Source organism: Limanda limanda, chromosome 16, assembly GCF_963576545.1.
Source record: "Limanda limanda chromosome 16, fLimLim1.1, whole genome shotgun sequence".
Lineage (NCBI taxonomy): Eukaryota > Metazoa > Chordata > Actinopteri > Pleuronectiformes > Pleuronectidae > Limanda > Limanda limanda.
In genome coordinates this window covers 13,726,431-13,746,623 of record NC_083651.1, presented here as the reverse complement: position 1 = coordinate 13,746,623, position 20,193 = coordinate 13,726,431, and the positions used below count along the sequence as shown (strand labels likewise).

Here is a 20,193-nt window from a genome sequence, read left to right as displayed (position 1 = left end):
CCGAGGCTACGTGGGTTTGGCAGAATTCAAATTAAACCTTTTATACATGATTGAAGAGGATGATACTTGTTTGTGGAGGTGTGTGTAAGGACATGCTCTGACTTTAAAGGTCCTGGCTGCATAAAACTCAGAAAGTTAAGACTCGAAAAACACTGCCCCCACCTGTTCATGTGAGCATATCTGTCTCCTCATCTCTACATTGTTTTATGTCCAACTGTTGGTCTGTCAACCAGCTGATCTATTCTTAGATGGAACCGACTGGTCACCCCAGCCCCTCTGACAGACAACCCTAACCCCAACCCTACCCCCCCCCTCACACACACACACACGCGTGTAGACAGACGGTGAGTAGATAGATGGATTTCATGCGCCTGACGTCAAAGAGCGGACAGCTGAGTGAGCAGACAGAAGTGGGGGTGGGGGGGATTAAGGGGGTTACCGTTCATCTGGGGAAGCCATAGATTTATCTCACTCTTAAATCTGATTAGTGCAAATTGTAATCCACCCCAATATGTGCTATTTATAACTGGTGGACTTGAGATGGATCATCAGCAGTCATCTTTGTATGAAAATGTATAAAATAATAGGAGTGAGACTTTGAACAGAAATGTTGAGACTGCGACTGTCTCAGAGTCATTTAATAAAAAAACAAAGCTATTCCTTTTTTTCCATATTCTGCATAAAAAGAGTTTGTCAGACTCACATTGCAGAACATGAAAACTAGATCAATTAAATCAATATAGCTGAAACAGCTTAAAGTGTGTACTGTGATTTAGGTGTGTTATGCTATTTAATGCCTCTAATGTAGCTTGATGTTGTCAGCCTAGTGCCAGATGTGGAGTGGACTACAGAGGTGTAGTAGTCTGACTTCTGCTGAACTCCACTCATAGATTTCTTTTCATTAATATACTTGACATTTTTCATCTTCACACCCAAAAATGTGTGAGAAATGTTATAACACTCTCCAAAGCATTTGAACAGATAAATGGAATTATCCTGTTTTAATTTGTTTCAAATATTGACTATAATAGTAAAATGCTCATGTCCAACTCTGGAAGCTAGAGCCTTTTTTGATTGACTCAAATTGCTGAAAATATAATGTAAAGAAGTAAAAGGGTTGAACTAAACGTGAACTATGAGCCTCCTTCATTTTTCTTTATATCTCAGGTGCATTCGATAAAGAATTATCTTGAAATGAGTATTAAATCCAAGACTATTCTTGTGGGTGAGGCCTTGGGAACAGGACAGTTGGTGAAGTCAAACAGGAGCAGTGATAACGACAGGTGGTAGGAAGCACTGCTGGCAGCAGCAGCAATAACAACATTGTTTGGGAGTGGAAGCCAGAAGGCCAAGATTAAATCCAAACCTTTGGTCAGAGATTTCCCCCATCTGATGAAACAATATCATCAAAGGTTGACCAAGCCCCATAGGATAATCTCTATCTGAGGAATAGGAGGCTCATGGTTCCCACTTGACCTCAGCTTTCTAAAAGAAGACTTCCTCGTACTCATGCTGGCTTGCTGCCACTGGCATGTGACTGGCGGCCTTGTGGATTTTGTTTTGTTTCCAGGGCTATTATAGGACACTTTCCCTAGAATAAAGAGGTGAGAAGGTAGAAGAGGTAGAAAATAATGAAGCAGCTGGTTCTCAACACTCTTGGATGTATCAGGGCAGGTGGATCTAGCCGCTTCACCGCTCCCATCACGATCAAGTCACAAGCCAACACACACACACACACACACACACACACACACACACACACACCCTCGTCTCCTTGCACACAAACACTAGTGCGTCACCCAGATTCTCTTTCTTGCAGCTGGACAATGCAACACATGGGTGCTGCTGAGCATGAGCCCAGCTGCAGAGCCATGGTAGTGCTTCGAACAGGATTGGTTATGTATTCCCTTTAAATAAAACACTGCTTTGATCTCTCTGAGAAGCCGTGGGGGGAATTTATGCTCAGATGAAAGACAACATCAGACTGTGATGCTTGTGTGCCTGACTTTAAACACGTCATCTCTCACATTCAACACTGATGAAATTAGGTCAGCACTTAATTGGGCATGATGCTCCCCTCTGACATGATACACTCCATGATATCAATATGCTCACGTTCTGTGGAACAAACTGTTGTCGCACTAAAACCCTGTTTGTCTGTGGAAAGTATATCTCGAGAGCTGCTCAACTTTTCAGCTCCACACTTGGAAAGTGTACTGTTAAGGCCCTATGGACGTTTGGTGTCAAATTTGGTCGATTTGGACATGCAATACGTTTAACATTAATAAACTTTGATCAATGCACAACAACGACTTATTCTCCAATTCACGGCTCTGCGTACTGAATCGATCTTTGCCAAACTATGAATAAACAGGTGAACAGCAGCGGTGGCACAACTTCCTTCCCTGTTTTTTTGGACTGTAGTCCTGCAGTCGGTATTTACTCGCCACGGCTCAATTACTGCAGTTTACCGTTTCAGCAGGAAAGCAGCAACCGGCATCACCACAGGCCAAGCAAACAGCCCATTCCACAACAGGCAGGTTTAGAGGGGGCACTGCAGGAGTTTGAGAAACAGAGGAGGTGCGTGTGAGAAAGTGAGGCAATAAGCAGCGTGTGTGAGGCAAACAGGGAAGAAGATTGCGCACAGCATGGTCGGCTTGCTGGTGGAGCATTGTGAAGGGTGAAAAGAAGGAGGAGGAAGGAGCAATGAAGGACAGTTTGATCGTCTTGCATTCTCTGTCCCTTTCTCAAAGCAGAGAGGTAATGTCTGGTTGAAGCGACACCTCAGTCCATACTTTGTCGGAAATTGCTCGGGCTTTGGATCGTAGGCTCCCTCCTAAGGTGTGTCTGCGTAGTCAGTGCACGTGTGAGCCTGTGTGATTCAAACTACTACATGCTGGTAATTTCATGCCCCTGATGGACCTCAATTCCAAGATTTAATACTCACTCGAACCTCTCCCCCCAGTAGGCTACTTACTTTCTCTCCATCTCCCACCTCCATTCACCTTCTTACATTTTCCAATTGACCTTATACCAGAGTCGAGGGCTTTTAGCTCAACAGGAGCTCTGACCACAAGCTCACCTCTGGGACTGGGGGGGGGGGGGGGTAATAAGTAGATGAGAGCAATAAGGACTTGTCAGAGCGAAAGTGTGCTAACTTGAAGGGTTCATGCTGTACCAGTGCAGTGCTAATAGATTAAGGGACATTATGACAGATTCTGAGAACAGGCAGTTCCACCCTGTCACAGACAGTTTAGATGAGAGGATCATTAACCTACTTATTGTGCGGCTGTTAAATAATCCACTAGGACTAATAATTAAGTTAATTAATTATTTCAATTAGTCCGTTCTGATTGGTTCTGATGTGTTTCTAGCACTGCACTGAGCAGGAAGGGGAAAGGAAAGGGTGGAGTCAAATCCCTGCAGGGGAAACAGAATAAAACCCAGAAGGGACACATGTTGTTGAGGTAAACCAACTTCTCCACAACACCTGCTCCAGCAGCCTGCTCACAAATCAACCACCAGACTTACCGATAACAACATGTTCACTCACGGGGCACATGAGTGATTGAGGTAAAGGAGAGGACACAGCTAAAGGCCACAAGCTGGATGGATGGATGGATGGATGGAGGGATGAAAGCAACACAGCTTTCAACTTTCACAGAGGTAAAATAACTGTTAACCTAGCTCCACTATGCTAACACTCCTGCGACGTCACAAAACCAAATACAAGCTAGCTGGATGCTAGTTAGATGTTTATGCTAATTATAACTAGTTACATCCTTGTTAGAAGCTAAAGGAGGTTACATAGTGATAGTAGAGACTATTCAGAATCGTTATGCTAGTTAGAAGTTAGTTGCATCCTAGTTAGAAGCTAGACGAGGCTACGTAGAAGCTAATGGAGACTAATTAGAGGTTTATATGAGTTAGAAGCTAATGCATGCTAGTTAGAGGCTAGTAGAGACTATTCAGCAGCTTATGCTAGATAGAAGCTAGTTACATCCTATCTAGAATCTAGTAGAGATAGACTAATTCGTATTTTTTACTAGTTCGAAGCTAGTAGATGCTATTATGAAGATAGTAGACACTAATTAGAAGTATATATGTTAAGTGCTAGTTAGAAGCTAATAGATGCTATTTTGAAGCTAGACTGGTCTAGTTTGAAGCTTATGCTAGTTAGATGCTCGTCAGAAGTTAATAAGAATGAGTTGGAGACTAGTCAGGCACTAGTTAGCAGCTAATTAGATGTTAGTCTGAAGCTAATTATAAGCTTTGTTGAAGCAATTTAGATGTCTTTTCAAAGCTAGTAGAGGCTAGTTAGAATCTAGTATAAGGTTGGATAGATGATTATAATCCATAATCTACAATGTATGGATAGTAAGTGGAAAAAGGTGTGAGGCAGTACAAAATATAGTTTTGAGCTCTGATAATAATGATCCGAAGAGAGATAGATAGATTTTGAGGAACATGATATTAATAGTAGACATTTGAAATCAACTATGAATTATGATGCATGCAGAAATAGGCTGAGAAGTTAAATAGTGTTCTTTTTTAGTGGGGTAAATCCACTATTAATTATGCAAGAGGGATCCATGAGATTAAAAAATTGAAGGGATTTGTGCAGATGGAGCGATTTTTGTCCAGGAGGAAATTATAATAAACCAGAAAAAGAATGTAGAGATTTGAAACAAAGGAAATGCCTCTTTTTCATAAATACCCCTTCTGTCCCTCTGTCTTCCATTAGCACTCCTTAGTTTACTTGGTCATTGCTTTTTTATTTAATTTTTTTTACATTTTGAACCTCCTCTGTGTCCTTTGTTAAGCTGCAGGCCATAGTGTCCTCACAGACTCTGACAAGTAGATGTGGTATTTGTATTCAACCCTATAGGGGGAACAGACGTGTCAGGGTTTGAGGAAGCAGAGGATGCAGAGGTTTAACAGAAAATATAATTTTAATATAAAGAGAGTCTAAAACTAGACAAAAACTAAACATAAACAATAAAGGACGACAACTTGAGAGACAAGAACAAGAGGATGAAAACACAGGTGCCAGAAGTAAGGCAGTCATGAGCATCTTAAGCCTGTGGACGTTATGAAGACAGGGGCTAGCCTCAAGAAGAAATCTGTTCGGAGGGAGAAGGCAGCTGGTAATTGAATGGGGGGGGGGGCCCAGACAAGGTGATGGTGTGGCTTTGTTGGATTTGTCTCTCCAAGAGACAGGTTTTCTCCTGCTTTTTCAAGGTCAACGTGAGGATTATTAGTGGATGAACTGTAATAATGACAGCAGTGGTCATTAACTATTCATCGCCTCACACTGTACCACACTGCAGGGTTGAGTGTTTTGGGTTTTGTGTGGGCGCGTGGGCACTAGGGAATTTCAAAACACATCTGTGCAACAGCTCTCCGGCTCCGTTGCATGTTGTGTTTCTGCTGAATGTCTGTGTGCACACGGGACAGCTTGCTCACGTCTAAACAAGAGATTCCAGACAAACGGGCTCTGTTGTGTCTCCCTTGTCTGGCAGTTGTCTTTGTCTGCCTTGAATAAAAGTGCGTCTGTTTGACCACAAACTCTGCAGGGCGTGCACGCTACATGAGGTGAATCTGGGCCACTCCCCTTTTTGTGATTTGGACCCTCCTACTCATTGTTTTTTTTTTTTTACACCAGCTCCACGGTGTGATCTTGAGAGAGTGGGCATGGGAGGGGTGGTTAATGATGCAAGTGAGACTGGGGGTGTAACTGTTCCCCTCAGATGGAGTAGGTGGGCTGGCTTCACTGGGGTCTGGAGAGGGGGAGGTATGTAGAAAGAGAGAGAGAGAGGGGGAGAGAGAGAGAGAGAGGCAGATGTAGAAGAATGAACAGCTCCAAGCGGCAGAGTTGCCATGGCTACGGAGAAGCGAATGAATGAGTGACATCACAGTGGCGGGGAGGTGAGAGAGTGTGAAATTGATTTCGTGGCGGAGCACGGGGTGGTTGCGTTTTTCGTCGCGCAGACACATTTCTTTTTCGTCTGTCCCCTGGTGTCTCCTGTGGTTGGGCTCTCACCGGTAAGGCTCTTGCTTTTTCTCCACTCCCTTCCTCCCTCCTCTTTAGAGTAAACACTGGTTTGGGGATACGGCTGCGGCTGCAGGTGTCAGTGTGGCTCCGGTAACTATCTGCATGGTGTTGACTACATGTGAGACGAACCTGGATCGTAGAGAACATCATTTGCATTAGATGTCATGTGCTGCTCCCGGCGTTCCACAGGGAACGAAGTGAAGGCAGATGTGCTGTGCAGTTGTCATTGGTCTAAATATATCATCAGATGCCTAATGTGGAAGAATGTGTGCGTTTCTGATCGGGAATGGACAGCTGATTGTGCGGGGCTGATTCAAGTGTGCTGTGAGAAATACAGTGTGCCCATAGGTTGTCACACACACTAGAGCTGTGGTTGAGTTTATGTGTGAGAGACACATGCTGTCTTGTTGGGCGGTTGTTGTCAAGCAGCATGGTGTGCTGATACTTCCAGTTATCATGTGATTGTGCTCGGAACACTTGTCCCTCTCCACAGATTCTGGACGGCAGCTTTGGAGCTGGTGTTGCCTTGCTAAAAACACTTGTGCAGAGCAGCTGCTTGTCCAGCACTGGGAGTGGTACCCTGGCTCCTATTATTTAAAGGTGGTCTTCCTTTTTTGCAGTGTCCCACCCTTCTATGAGTTCAACTATGTCATTCTGGATGAGTGATTCATGATAAAGTTGACCCGCATTGACCCCATAGGGACGGACAGCCAGAGCTGAAGGGTTGGGGCTGGAGATCACAGCAAAGCCAATCCGAATCCTTAGCTCAGTGTCTCTTCTTTTTGGCTGGCATCCTGAATGGGCAAATAGATTACTTAAGGGATCAGAGGATCAACATTAAGTCTAGATTTGGAAAGCAAATCCATAACTAGGACGATCAGTTAGCCTGCGTATTTGGTGTTGTTGAATGCACCATGTCTAACGTTGCTGAGGTGAATTTGGGGTGGTGTTTTGTTTCACATGTCTTTTAGTGGCTTCCATCCAGGCCACATTGTAGTTAGGAAGAGCTCCAAGACCGCTGTACTAGGCAATCTAGTATATTAGCATCCAATGACAGGCATTTGTGAACCGTGCTGTGTGTTTGTATCTAGAGAGGAAATGCAAAGAGACACATTTGAATTAGCATTTTGTAATTAAGCTGCTGTTTCTAACCAGGCAACCAAGGACACTGTGCAAGGGTTCAGGCTTTGTGTCCTGACTCATGTAACACATTCACGTGTACTCTTACAGCAGAGAGGTCAAGAACAAACACAGACTGTGTATTTGCAAACACAATTGTGTTTGATGAGGAGGGATATTGAGTGTGGGTTTGGGGTCAAGTGAAAGTAAAAAAAAGAAGTAAAGAGACTGTCATTACAGTTCAGGAAACATAAAGGACATGAACAAAACACACACAATACAAACATCTAATACATCTAATACATGTATCTTAATGTTTTTTTCTTTAACCCTTGCCCTTACTTCTGGGGACCAATGCTATCATTATTGCCACTGCCAGACTATAACCATATATGACATAAACAGAATAAACAGATAACAGAATATAACATAAACTGCAACATACTGATTTTCTATTATTTGTTCTGCTCTCCCTAACTCTTTTTCTTCTCACACTGACACACATGCACTGAAACACACAAATACATTAACAGACACATTAAATGGCACAAAACAACACCATTTGGTTTTTGTAAATAGAAATGACAAATCAATTTATTTTCATATATAAACATAGAACAACAGACACACATTTTTTTGTCAGGTGTGAACAGACAAACTTAGAGCTTTCAACTTGTGCTTGGATCTCTATGGATGGAAGTGAATGCCAGGTTGTAGTAAAAATTTGGCAGTGAGAACGTGGGGGATGCCAAAAAAATCTCTCTGTCCATCCTGAGCAGTGCTGTTAGGCTGCGGGCATCATTATGAATAGAGAGGGGGTGAATACACTTATTCAGACAGTTCAATGTGAAACTGAAGAAATGAGTCCTTAGTTTTTTTGCTTGTTCTTTGTGCAGAGTATATATTCTGTGACAAAATCAAAGGGATGTTAAAGAATTCCAGTACTACAGCGTATAGCAGTTCTGACATGTGTTTAAAGGCACTTTAAAAGCTCAGCTGAGTGAATGACTGTGACTCTGCCAGATTTTTGGGATCCCATGGTTGGGGGCACAAGTGGGTCAGTGCTCTCTGAGTGTCTCTCTCCATTCTGAGAACAGAACTGCCCTGTAGCAAAAAAACACAGTGTTTTTTCAGTGTTGTTAGTAAATAATCTGAATTTTGTCTGGAAGCCATTCCACTCTGGGCTTCTCATACTTGCATCCTTTCTTATGGGATTTGGTTTAGTGTTTGTCTGGTTCCTCTAATCTTTCAGTTCACTCCAAGCTTCTCATGTGTGTGTCTGGTGTTGTGAATCTGTCAGTGTCTGTGTGCAGTCAGTCGTTGTGATGTCAGCTGTTTGGCCAGGCTCTGGTCAGATAGTAACTGGACCTTCACACCAACACTGTCATGTTTCAACTTGCTCACAGACCGTGTGGAGGGTGTAATTATATAGCTCTGCCTTGTTATGTATGTGCTCACTGAAAGCAAGTGTTAAGAGTGGGAAAGCAACAAGTTTCATCATGATTACTGTAGCATGGCTGTATGTGGCCAGACTGACCTATTAACTCAGTGACATGGATGACTCTCTTACAAGCTAATAATGCACTCCCTGCCTCACTCTTTCTCTATTTCTCTCTCTTTGACTTGTAATTTGTACAGCAACCATCTTGTTGTTTTTCTTATTCTTTTTCTTGAAAGAAAATAGTAATTTATTTTTTTAGGAAATTATAATTTACAACCCTTTAGCCTTATTTAGAAGCTGAGTATGTACAGTGAATATTTGTTGCTGGGTTTGACCTTGTCACTTTTTGCAGGACTACACCAAACTTGGCACAGAGACTGAAGATCGATAATAACTCGTCCCAGGGGAAATGTAAAACCTAAAGGATGCTGAGATCAATGTGAAGCTGGTGATATTATATTTGAACTCATGCAAAAGCAGCAGTAATCGTTCTCAGATAATTAGCGCAACAGCATCTCTTGGCAACAAGAACAACACAAACACTGGGCTTAAATACACTGCCACGTGCCTTGAGTGTATCAGTTAACTCAAATAGACTGCCATACCCTTCAAGGTAGGGTTTAAAGCAAGGCCTGGTTGTTAATAGTATTCATGAAAGAATTTTAGATGTAAATGTGAGGTTAGTGTTACTGATGAGCTGTGGTGAGAGAGAGAGACTTGAGTGAGACATAATCAGAACTGCCGCCTAGAGCAGAAATAACAGATAAATACTGGGATTTGCAGTTCCAGCCTTGCTGCCTTTTACTGTCTCCTTTCTCACCTCTGCACATCTGCTCTCTTGTAAAAGATTAGACAATACACAGTCATGTAACATAAAATTATAAAGAACAATAAATAAGGATGGGCTGTTGTCTAATCCTGTACAAAAATGAAGCCTGCAACATGTATGTCGCTGTTAAATCTTTTATTTGTTTAATACTGCTCTCCTCAGTGGTTCAAATGGAAAAAATCACCAATCTCTGAACCCAGAACATCTAGTTTTTTGGGGCTTCCTGTGTAGACAATGGATACCCGGGCAAAGACTCCGAAACACAGTCATACTTTATGTAGTTGTTTAATGTCCAGACAACATTTTGGGTAATCCCCAAAACAGCTATCTGCATGTAAATTGAGAAATATAAAAAAGCTGATCACCGATGCATTTTGGTCAACATGCGTCTTTTGCTGTCCACACAGACTGTTGGCTACCAAAGCCTATTCAAACGTGATCTGTCAAACTAGTAATGGAAACCAAAGACTTTTGGCACCCAGATCTTGTCCTTCACTTACAGATAATAACGTTACAGTTTCTCTCACTGTCGCTTTTTTCTTTTACCTCTTTCTGTTTACTTTCCTGCTTCTGTTATGCGGTGACTCCTCTTCTCCTGACTGCAAAATGGCTAAATAAAGCTGAACTTGCATGAATTGAAAGGAACTGTTGTCGATGACACTGTGGCCAAATATGTGTGTGTACTTGTGATGTTTGCCTTGATATCTGCTTTTTTGAGGATACTGGATATGATAACTTCTCACAGCTTCAGCAAACTTGAAACAAGCCCATCCTACCTAATCCCACTTCTAGACCTGCAGTCAGTAAATAAGCAATGTGTGCATACATGTCAATATTTAATTTCATGTCGAATTTCTTCAAATCTGTCAGATTAACATATGGTCCTGATTGTCTTTTTTAAGTAATTACAGAAATGCTTATTGTATTAGTTTATCATGATAACAGGAGCAGAATGTTTATGTGGGCTGGTATCCAACTGTTCATGAGTCAGAGTACAGTGTGTGTCACGCAGTGGTCATGGGTTTCACTCTGTCATTTGGGACCATAATAAGGTAAGAGTAGGACACTGTTTCTTTAGTCTGGAGCTGCTCACAAGCAGGTTTGTGCTGTTCTTTTGTTTGTCTGGTTATTGAGTGTGTTTTGCTGAATATTGCAGGCATACTTAATGTTCCCATAATGTCCATTGTATGCCAGCTGCTTTGAACTGGGAGCTAAGGGTGACCAAGGATAGACAAAGGCACAGAGAGATGGATGCTTCCAGCTTAAGAGATTTTGGAGTAGACGAGGGAAGGGGAGGTAATTTTGAGAGAGAAAAGGAAACATCATTATTGGCATAAACTGAGGCATTCAGCCAGAGAATGTGAAAGAGGAGAGAAACGGGCTGATTAGCTATTAATTGTTTATTCTCTCCTCTGCCTCTTACTGCCTTGCTCATCTACTAATTAACTTTGGCTTTTTTGTTTTACTGCCTCTCTCTCATGATTCCATATTGTTAATTTCTTTTTTTACCCTCATTCAGTGGTGATAATTAGCCTGATCAGTCCACCAGTCTTCCATTTGATCTGATGTGCAGTGTGCTATTGCTTCACTTGACATTTTTTGTTTGTACTTTGTTTAGTTTGGTATGAATGAGGCAGAACGCTTACATCACCTTTTATGTATCAAATGTATCAGACAGATCTGTATAGCCGTATCTGTTAGAGTGGTGACTGGGAGCTGTTCAAAGCAACACTCTTCTTTCTGTCAACTGGCTGCGATTGCGTCACAGTGGCTGTTTTTACATTGATGCCATTCTTACATTAATCTGTTTTGTCCATCATGGACTGTATTCATATAGCGATCTTTTCCAGTCTTACTGACCACTCAAAGTGCTTTACAGTACAAGTTGCATTCAGGGCATTTTTTCCAGCTTTGGTAGTTTGATTAATCAAACATACCAAAAACTAAAGAGGACTCCAGTGGGATGAATGTTGCTTTATATCTTTTTTGGATTTATAAGTGGTCAATTTTATCTTATCCATGAGCACTTCATTAAGTATTAATGTATCAGGGCATGTTGCTTGTGCGTCTGTCTTCCTCCAAATGGTCGTAAATTGCATAATGCAGCATTAATTGCCTTCTGTGGACTTGAGCAAGGCACATAAAGCTCTATTTGATTCAGTGGAGTGTGTCACTGCTCTGCAGCATCACGCTGAGAGGCATTTAAGTCCTCTCACAGGCAAAGATCCACCCCAGAATTGACCAATTTTGCTGTTGGCTATTACCTAGTGTTATGAATATTAGAGAGTAATGCCTGTTGTTGAGTTTAAACCTGGAATGAGCGGTTGATCTGGAGGAAAAAATGGTTGGATTACAGCATAATCCATCCCACAGGGTGAAACACAGATTCTATCAGATTTCCCCGAAAATATAAAGACTGTAATCAAGAGATCTAGAAAAGTGTAATTTCTTTTGCAGCTCTAGTCTTTTGCTTCAGTTTTTTACACTTAAATATATTGTTTTTGGATAGTGTTGTTTTGATGTCTAGTTCCTGCGCAGCTGTTTGTCAATTAAGTTTGCAGTTCTGGCTCAACTAAATAGCTTTCAGGAAATATTAGGGTAGAGGCTGTTTTGCTTTTAATTCATTTATGAATAAAGTTTATTGTTTTTATACTTTTTGTGATATACTTTGATGTTATAATACTCCATTAGTAAAACAATCGTAGGTAAAGGAAAACTCATATAAAAAACTAAACATTCAGTTGTTTAATATACAGCAAAGATATGTATAAAAACACTTAAATATACACTTGGACTTGTAAATAATGTCTAAGAAAGGCAAGGGAAGCAATGATAAAGGATCAAGGGATATGTGCAAACCAGGTGTGACAGCAGCTGCTGCAGAATCATATCCTTGTATTTTTGCATTGCCAAAGGATATTTGTTCAGTTTCGTCGCCTACAACTTCAGTTGTAGTTGGTCATAAATATTTTATTCTTACATTTTGTTCTTGCACATTTTTATGTCTCTAGCCCGGAGTATTTAACAAATATCCACCAGGGTGTAACAGCATTATGTAGACCGTCTGTCAGCACCTTTGTTGTTGTAAAATCTAGATATGACATAGTCCAACTTATGTTAAAAAAACAGCAGACAACACTTTTGTGTACACTGTGTGCGCATAATAATAATCCTATGTTTAGGTCTGAAAATGCTTGAGTCAGTTGTCAGATTAACTGAGTCTGAAATGACTCACAATTCTCAGTTTGGTACCGTATGTCATGGAGGTGTAATGATTCGGTGTATTGCCTAAGAGTATGTCTAACTGTTCCATTTTCAGTCAGTTAAAATCTAATAAAGACTGAAAGTGTCACATAAAGAAACACTTGAAAATAAACGGTGGACCATTTTAGAGTGTTTTGTCAGCAATAAAATGTAATGTAGTGACGACAACACAAGCTGTCTGCTTGAAAAACCACAACAATTGTATTGCAGCAGATTTCAAACAAAACACACAGTAAATTATGAAATTCACTGCATATTTAATGGTGAACCTTGAGTGTAACAGTAATATACAATAGTACAAAGTACTGTTTAGTCGTCAAGGACAATGGAATTATTGTGACAAATAACACAGGTATGGAAGAGGGAAGCGATATTCATGAGATTAATGCAAGAGCTGATAAAGACTGAAAGAAGCCGAAGGTTTACTTGATTTAGTGCATAGTAAAAGACTATATTAACCAGCTATGTGTGTGTGTGTGTGTGTGTGTGTGAGAGAGAGTTTCTAATCACACTTGAAATGGTCCATTTGGGCTTGTTTCAGGAAGTGTTTTTTTGTATGTCGATACAGATGCACATGTCCAGCTTGTGGACAATGAACACAACGCGCGACACGCTATAAGCAATCAATAACGCATGGAAATATTCAAAATTTTAATAAATAAATATTTATTCATGTAAATCATACATGATGAAAAATTCATCCAAAGAGATCTACTTTCATGTATAATGCATCACCCCAACACTTACAGAGTGCCTGTGGCTTTCCTGTATAACTGGCAACATTTCCTGCATCAAACACATTCATCATTTGTGTCATCCAAACATATTGCATGCAAGCATGGACATGCAGACCCAGTGAGGTGATAGACATTGATTTAAAAACAAAGGACAAGACGGGGAATATCCATTGTATGTTTAAAGGACTTGATGATGAGTTGCCAACTGCCAGTAGATGTTAGGGATCACCAGCAGGTGTTAGCAACCATCAGTTGTGCACATTATCACTAGTATTTCAGCCTTTTTATCACGAGACATCCTCTGCCAAGGCAAGCCCACCACAGGCTGATCAAACCTTGGTTTTTGTCCCTAACATTTTGGGGCCTAGTTGAGGTCTGTCCTCCCAATCCATAACCATTAGCGGCAGTGTTCTGCAGTACCTAACGTTTCTTTATAGTCTGTTGCAGAGCTTGTCCGTGGGCTCCTCGCTCTTTTTGCAACCCGATGTTGGATGTTGCAATAAAGCCTTTGCAGTCAGCCTCCACTGGGCAAACTATTGCCCTCTAGCCTTGTTGTTTTGCTCAGATTCCCTCTCCCCACAGAGCAGCCTCTTCGTCTTAGTCACTTAACAGCATCCTCCCTAGGTGTACGGTCGACTGACGACAGGCAGGGTACCCGAGGAACCAGGTCTGGTTTTAGGGTGGTGGTGACAATTTGAGATGGAACTGTAATCACAAATCAGGCTAGTAGTAACACAGTCACAGTATTGATCGACACCTGAACGTGTTGAGGACAGTTTGATAGCTGTGTCAATGAAGCGAGACTTGTCATCTCCTGTGGGATAGAAGCTGCTGCAGGGAGATTGAGTCACTGCTCCGAGAAAGCAGCGAGACACAGTGTCCACACAGCTAAATATAACATGCACTACCATTCATAACATTGGTTCTGATTCTGTACAGACGTAAACAGAGTAAAAATAGTGAGGTTATTTTTTGGCACAATACGTACAAGTATGATTTAGTCTGTACTTGTAATTAAAGAGGATTGTTAAACTGACATTGATTTATGTTTTAACAGAGAGATATCATTTATCTCTCTCTTTATTATTCACTTTATTTGCGTACCTGTGCGTGACCTAATTGTGGCAATAAAGTGGTAGAAATTAGGACATGACAGCAACTCTTAATCCTGTCGCTGTTGTGCCGCAGATTAGTTGATGTGCCTTCTAGCAGGATGTCTCACAGTGAGACCTTGTGTTACCTTTGTCCCCGATGTTCCAGCACGTCACTGTTCCCTGATACTGCTCATACGTGTCCATCATTGCAGGCACATGTCGAAAGATTTAGCAAGAGCTGATAATGCTTCATGACATTTGGATGGAAAAATATCACATTTTTGTGTCGGGTCCACTCTGAGATCTATATATTTCACGGGTAAAGTGTTGTGGGACCGTCACTGTGTTATTCATGAACAAAATAAGGCTGCCCGACTAGTGAGGTCAGCCGAGGTGTGACTGTGCGTAGTGTCTGGTGTTCAGCAATGTGACTTGTTTAGTATTCACTGTTGTGGAATCTTTGCAGACAGGGGCATACATAAAATTAGGGCTGCCACTAACGACTATTTTTTTATCGATTAATCGGACGACTATTTTATCGATTAGTCGATTAATCTAAACGACAAATTTTCCTCCAAAAAAATCAAATTGACCATTTCATTTCAGTTAATTTTATTTTGACAACAACAAACTGTATGTCATCGTATAATGTAGCACAAAACAAAATGTAAAAAAAGGCTCAAATATTAAAGTGCAAAACTGTAGGTTTAAACTAGCAACTCCAACGTGATAAAAATAAATAAAAAAGAGGTCAGCAGTGCAACTCAAAAAGATATCAAAGTTTCTATTTAACCCCTTATCAAAATAAAAAAGTTAGATCTGCATATTAAACAAAGTGCAACAAGTTTAAAGTATAAGAAACAATGGTGTCCAGCTCAAAATCAAACTCAAACGTTAGTTAGACATGCGTGTTGTAATGTAAGAATGTCAGCATGTCCACATGTTCTGGACTCAGTCTAGCGGCCCCCCCCGCGGGCGCCGTAGCTGAGGTGACGCGATTAGGACCCGACCCGCGCCGTCCGCACCAGCGACGGACACCGCCCCGCGGTCCGAGAAAAAGGAAGCCCCCGCACCAGCGACGCCGTGGACGAGGACCCCCCCCCCCCCCAAAAAAAAACAAACAACTTGAGGCGGGCCGCACACCGAGCCTCCGGCTGCGTGGAGGGGAGTGCGCCGGGGCGACTGCTGCCCCAGCCGCGGCATGCATAGCCTATGGCGGCATGTGCCCAGCGGTTTAAAAAAAAAAAATGCGTCGACGCATTTTATACGCGTCGACGCATTTTCAGCGTCGACGTAATCGATGACGTCGACGAATCGCGGCAGCCCTACATAAAATGCATATGCACACTCACAAAGCTGCCAAATTATCTTACTCAGGTAGACGTTAGAGTTGTTGCCCCGGCAGCGTTTTGCAGAAGATGCAGCAAGTTGCTTCCCTGACCTGATTTCCTATGACAGAAATTACTCGAGCTTCGAGTCTGACACACACACACCAGTCTCTGTCTACCTCTCCTTCTCTTTCAAGCTCGCTCTGCTGCTCCTCTCCCTTTGCTGCTGTCGCAAAATGAACCTTACCTGCTTCTCACGGTCTTTTATCGCATCTACACATGCCCATGTATGACAGTAATGAGAAGTAACAGCACAAAATCTCCCAGGGAAAATGCATCATGCTATGCAACCTGCAGATGTTCCACCGCTGTGCCACAGATATCCTAGATATGTGTCACAACTCTACTTATTCATTCAGTGCACACACTGTTAAGTTGTTTTAGGCTCGAACATGTCTTGTGTGTGTGCCTGCCGTCGCCCCTGTTTCTCGCATCTCTTTCTCCCTCTCTCCTCCTTTGTTCATCCTCACACTCAGCCACTTTGTGCAAATCCTGTTTTTAATGCAAAACTTAGGTATTCATATATGCTAATCAGCCTTAAAGCACAATGTCATAGGGATTGCCCTACAAACACACAGTGCACATTCTGTCACTTCACACTGTGTGTGTGTGTGTGTGTGTGTGTGTGTGTGTGTGTGAGTCTCGGAGCATGATAAACGCATGCTGAGTGTGTGTTAATGTACTGGTCTCGAGCCCTATCATTTTAGTGATCTACACTTATGTGTCGTTAATTTGTGGCCAGTTCAAGCCCGATGATGAGCACTTAACCTGTCACCGCACCAAAAGCCGCACTGCAGCAGCGTCTCTCTCTCTTTAGCTGCCCCTCTATCCAATTTAACGCCCCCCCTCTCTGTCTCTTACCAGCTCTTGCTTATTTCTCTTTCTCTTGCTCCCCCTGCTGTATCTGCATTTTCTCCATTTTTCACTCCTATCCCCATCCTTCTTCTCCAGTGACCTCCCTTGCTCTCGTCTCTCTGTCTCAATGATTTATCTACAGTATATAGGAGGAACAATTACTCCCCCCCACCTCCTTTCTTGTTCTTTTAGCTGAGAAGGTAGAGGATAGTCCAAAAAAGTGTGCATCTGCGGGAGTCACTGCTTGTGTGTGAGGAGGAGATAAGGAGGGGTGTGTGTAAGGAGGTGAAGAGCATTGCGTCATTGGGGGTGTGTTAAGCGGTAGGTGGGTTGAGCCGGCTGTCAGTCAGTGACGCGAGTGGAGCACGTGCGTCGGCTGGGAAGACGTTGTGCGGCGGTTCTCTGGCTGTAGGCGAGGAGTGCTAGAGCCAGCCGCAGCTCCACTGACTAACGGCTGGATCGAGGGAGTGCATGTCTGTGTGTGTGTGTGCGTGCATGTGTGTGTGTGTGTGTGTGTGTGAGAAGGGGGGGCGGCTGCGTTTGTAAGTCTGGGTTTATGTAGATGCTACTTGGGCTGCAACTGGAGCTGCTGCTGATGCTGGTGAATAATGCAGACAGGGAGACGGAGTTTTGATAGCATGCAGGGAGCCAGATTAATAATGCATCCTGCCGGGTTACAGGCTCTGCAATAGTTAGTTGCGCGGGAACCTGTAGCTGCCTACTGTCTGCCTGCCTTCTTGACTTAACTGACTCACCACCCACGTTTCCGCCTGCCTGCCAGGCTTTCTTTCCTTACTGGCGGACTGTCTGACATACTCAGAAAATGTCTCACTACCATTTCATCAAATGTTGTAAGTAGCCAGTCAGCATCTCTTCATATGTGCATGCAAGTGAGTCTGCAAGTATACTTGTGTGTGCCTCAGCTATGGGTGTGTGTGCCTGTGGTATTATCACCTACTATATATGTAGGGTGTCATGAACGTATGAGTTTACATGCATGAGAATTCTGGTCTTCAGCTGTCGACACAGCCGCACAATTTCAACTTCAAATGGATGTTTGTGTGTGTGTGTGTGTGTGTGTATGTGTGTGTGCGTGCAGTAAGTGGGTGTACGAGCTTGCTGCAGAGAGCCGCTGCAGATGTGTGAAGTTGACCAGTGAATGCGGCAGGTAGCAGCAGAGGGAGAGAAAGAGGAAATTGAGCCACATAAGATGCAGTTCCCATGGGCGTCTGGGACATTTGTAACACACTGACAGACTGACAAAGAGAGAAAGTCGTTTGACTGAGAGAAGGACAGATGGAGAAAAACTGAGGGTGATTCAGAGGAGAGCTGGAGGGAAGGGGAGAGCAGGTTTGGAAAACGGAAAGAAGGGGAGGATGGGATGAGTGACATGTGAAGAACATGGACAAGTCGTGTGATGAGTGATGCAGAGTTGAGGAGGAATGAGGGACAGTGATGTGGAGGTTGTGTCAAGGATGAAAGTAAAGAGGGATTATTAAAAGAAGATACATTCGTGAACTGTGAGTTTGAGGTGACGGAGGATGTCATAAAACACCTCCTTTATTACACTAACTCTCCACCTGTCACATGCATCCTGCATATACATGCCGTCTACAGATTGCAGTCCATGTGGGTGTGTGTGTTTGTGCATGTATGTGTGCTGTTTTCTAATTTAGCGGCTTCTGCTCTGCTTTCAATGTTATTAGCTGGAGCCTGCATGGGATGTTCCACATGCAATCAATAACTGATATAACGGAGATGAGATGGCAGGAGAGGAAAGCTGCTTCTTTCTATCCCTCTATCATTCTGTCTCTCTATATCCCTCTCTCCACTACCTCCTCCTCTCCTCAGATCCATGCAGCCCCATTTCCCATCAGACGCTGTCCTGTACTGTCCTTTCCCATCCTCATTCACATTCCGTCTCTGTGCAGTGCTGTACATCGCACAGCAGCATATGTCAGTGTCATGTCTGTATTTCTATTCAGTGCAGACCGAATGTCATACTGTAAAAATGTCATCAATTTTTCAATCACACCAAGTACCTTTGGTGCAAACATTAGAATTTGTCTTTTGTTAAATGAAGTAGGAATGATATCTGTCTGACAGTCTGCTGTCTCAGAGGACAGCAGACTGTGACAAATCATTCACAGATTTTTTTTTAGCTGTGCAACTAACGTAACTCTTTTAGCACACCGAGCCTGTTGTTTCCACAAGTATCCCTTTTTGTAAAATATTTATTAACTAAATGTTACCGTATATGCACCGTATATCCACTGACGAAATGCCGTTTATATGAGTGATGTCTGCACTAGGGATGTCACGAGAACCGATACCTACAATACCTTTCGATACTAACATAACAAAACGATGCCGATGCCCAAGTTTTTGAAGTACCGTAGGCACCGTCAGCTTCGATGCCAGCAGCTGTTAGCAACTTAGCATTAGCATCGGTGCTGAGCCAGTCGACGTTTACATTCTGAAAACCAAGACGGCAACTGCGGCTGCAGCGTTCGCCCCACCTCGACTTGTTTATTAAAAAGGCACAAAGAGTTGTGTATGGAAGTATTTTGCGTTTGACGCCGGGTTTACACCGGACACGGAAGCAACGCCGCCGCTCCGTGCTAATCCTTAGCGCGCCGGCACATGGTTGTTTACACCGGAAGCTGAAGCGGCGCATGGGAGTGGATGGGAGCCAGCTGTTATTTAAGGCTTGGTGCTGCGCTTACGAGTCGCTTTGGCGTCGCTTCAGCGTCCGGTGTAAACCCGGCGTGAGGCAGATGTATCATTTAATGCATAACGTGTCTCACAACAAAGCGTCACTCACATGCGACCGCAACTACCTTATAACCCTCAGTATATGCGCAGCGCAAGCACATTGAATTACCGTATATGACATTAACAACATCCAAATAATGCACTTTTTTTTTACGGTGGTATCGAAATTGGCATCGAGAATCGTGTTATTTTACTGGTATTGGCACCGACTACTGAATTTTTGGCATCGTGACACCCCTAGTCTGCACCAATATGCCATTTCATGTGACATCTGCCACATGCTGGGACGTTATGGGCTGATGTTCCTGCAGCCTTGAATGTATGCTTAATAGATGATGTGTGAGGGTGACAGAGAGTGTGAAGGATATAAGTGGCCAAACCGAGAAGGTTTTGTGTGGTTGAACTAACAACTGTAGTTCCCTATACTGTTGCTGAGAGTTGTTTGGAACCAAGTTGTTTGGAACCAAAAATAGAGAGGCAACCAGAATAAAATCTACCTTCTCTATAATATTTTTTTAGATTGGTAAATCTTTCCATCGGTGTGGGATCTGTTTAGAGCTGAAATAAGACGTTGATTAATCAATGACTTGATGTAGGACAATAATTGGCCACTGTTTTTATGAATTTTGCAGCTAC

At 42.7% G+C, this 20,193-nt stretch overlaps 1 protein-coding gene across 1 annotated transcript in view; it reads left to right on the top strand.

The window, feature by feature from the left end:
- The first annotated feature begins 17,605 nt into the window (after nucleotides 1-17,605).
- Nucleotides 17,606-20,193, top strand: part of myo16 (myosin XVI) — a 77,611-nt gene continuing 75,023 nt past the window's right edge. The window contains exon 1 of the mRNA XM_061088879.1: nucleotides 17,606-17,633. Coding sequence (XP_060944862.1) covers nucleotides 17,606-17,633 — 28 coding nt within the window. The remainder of the gene's footprint in view (nucleotides 17,634-20,193) is intronic.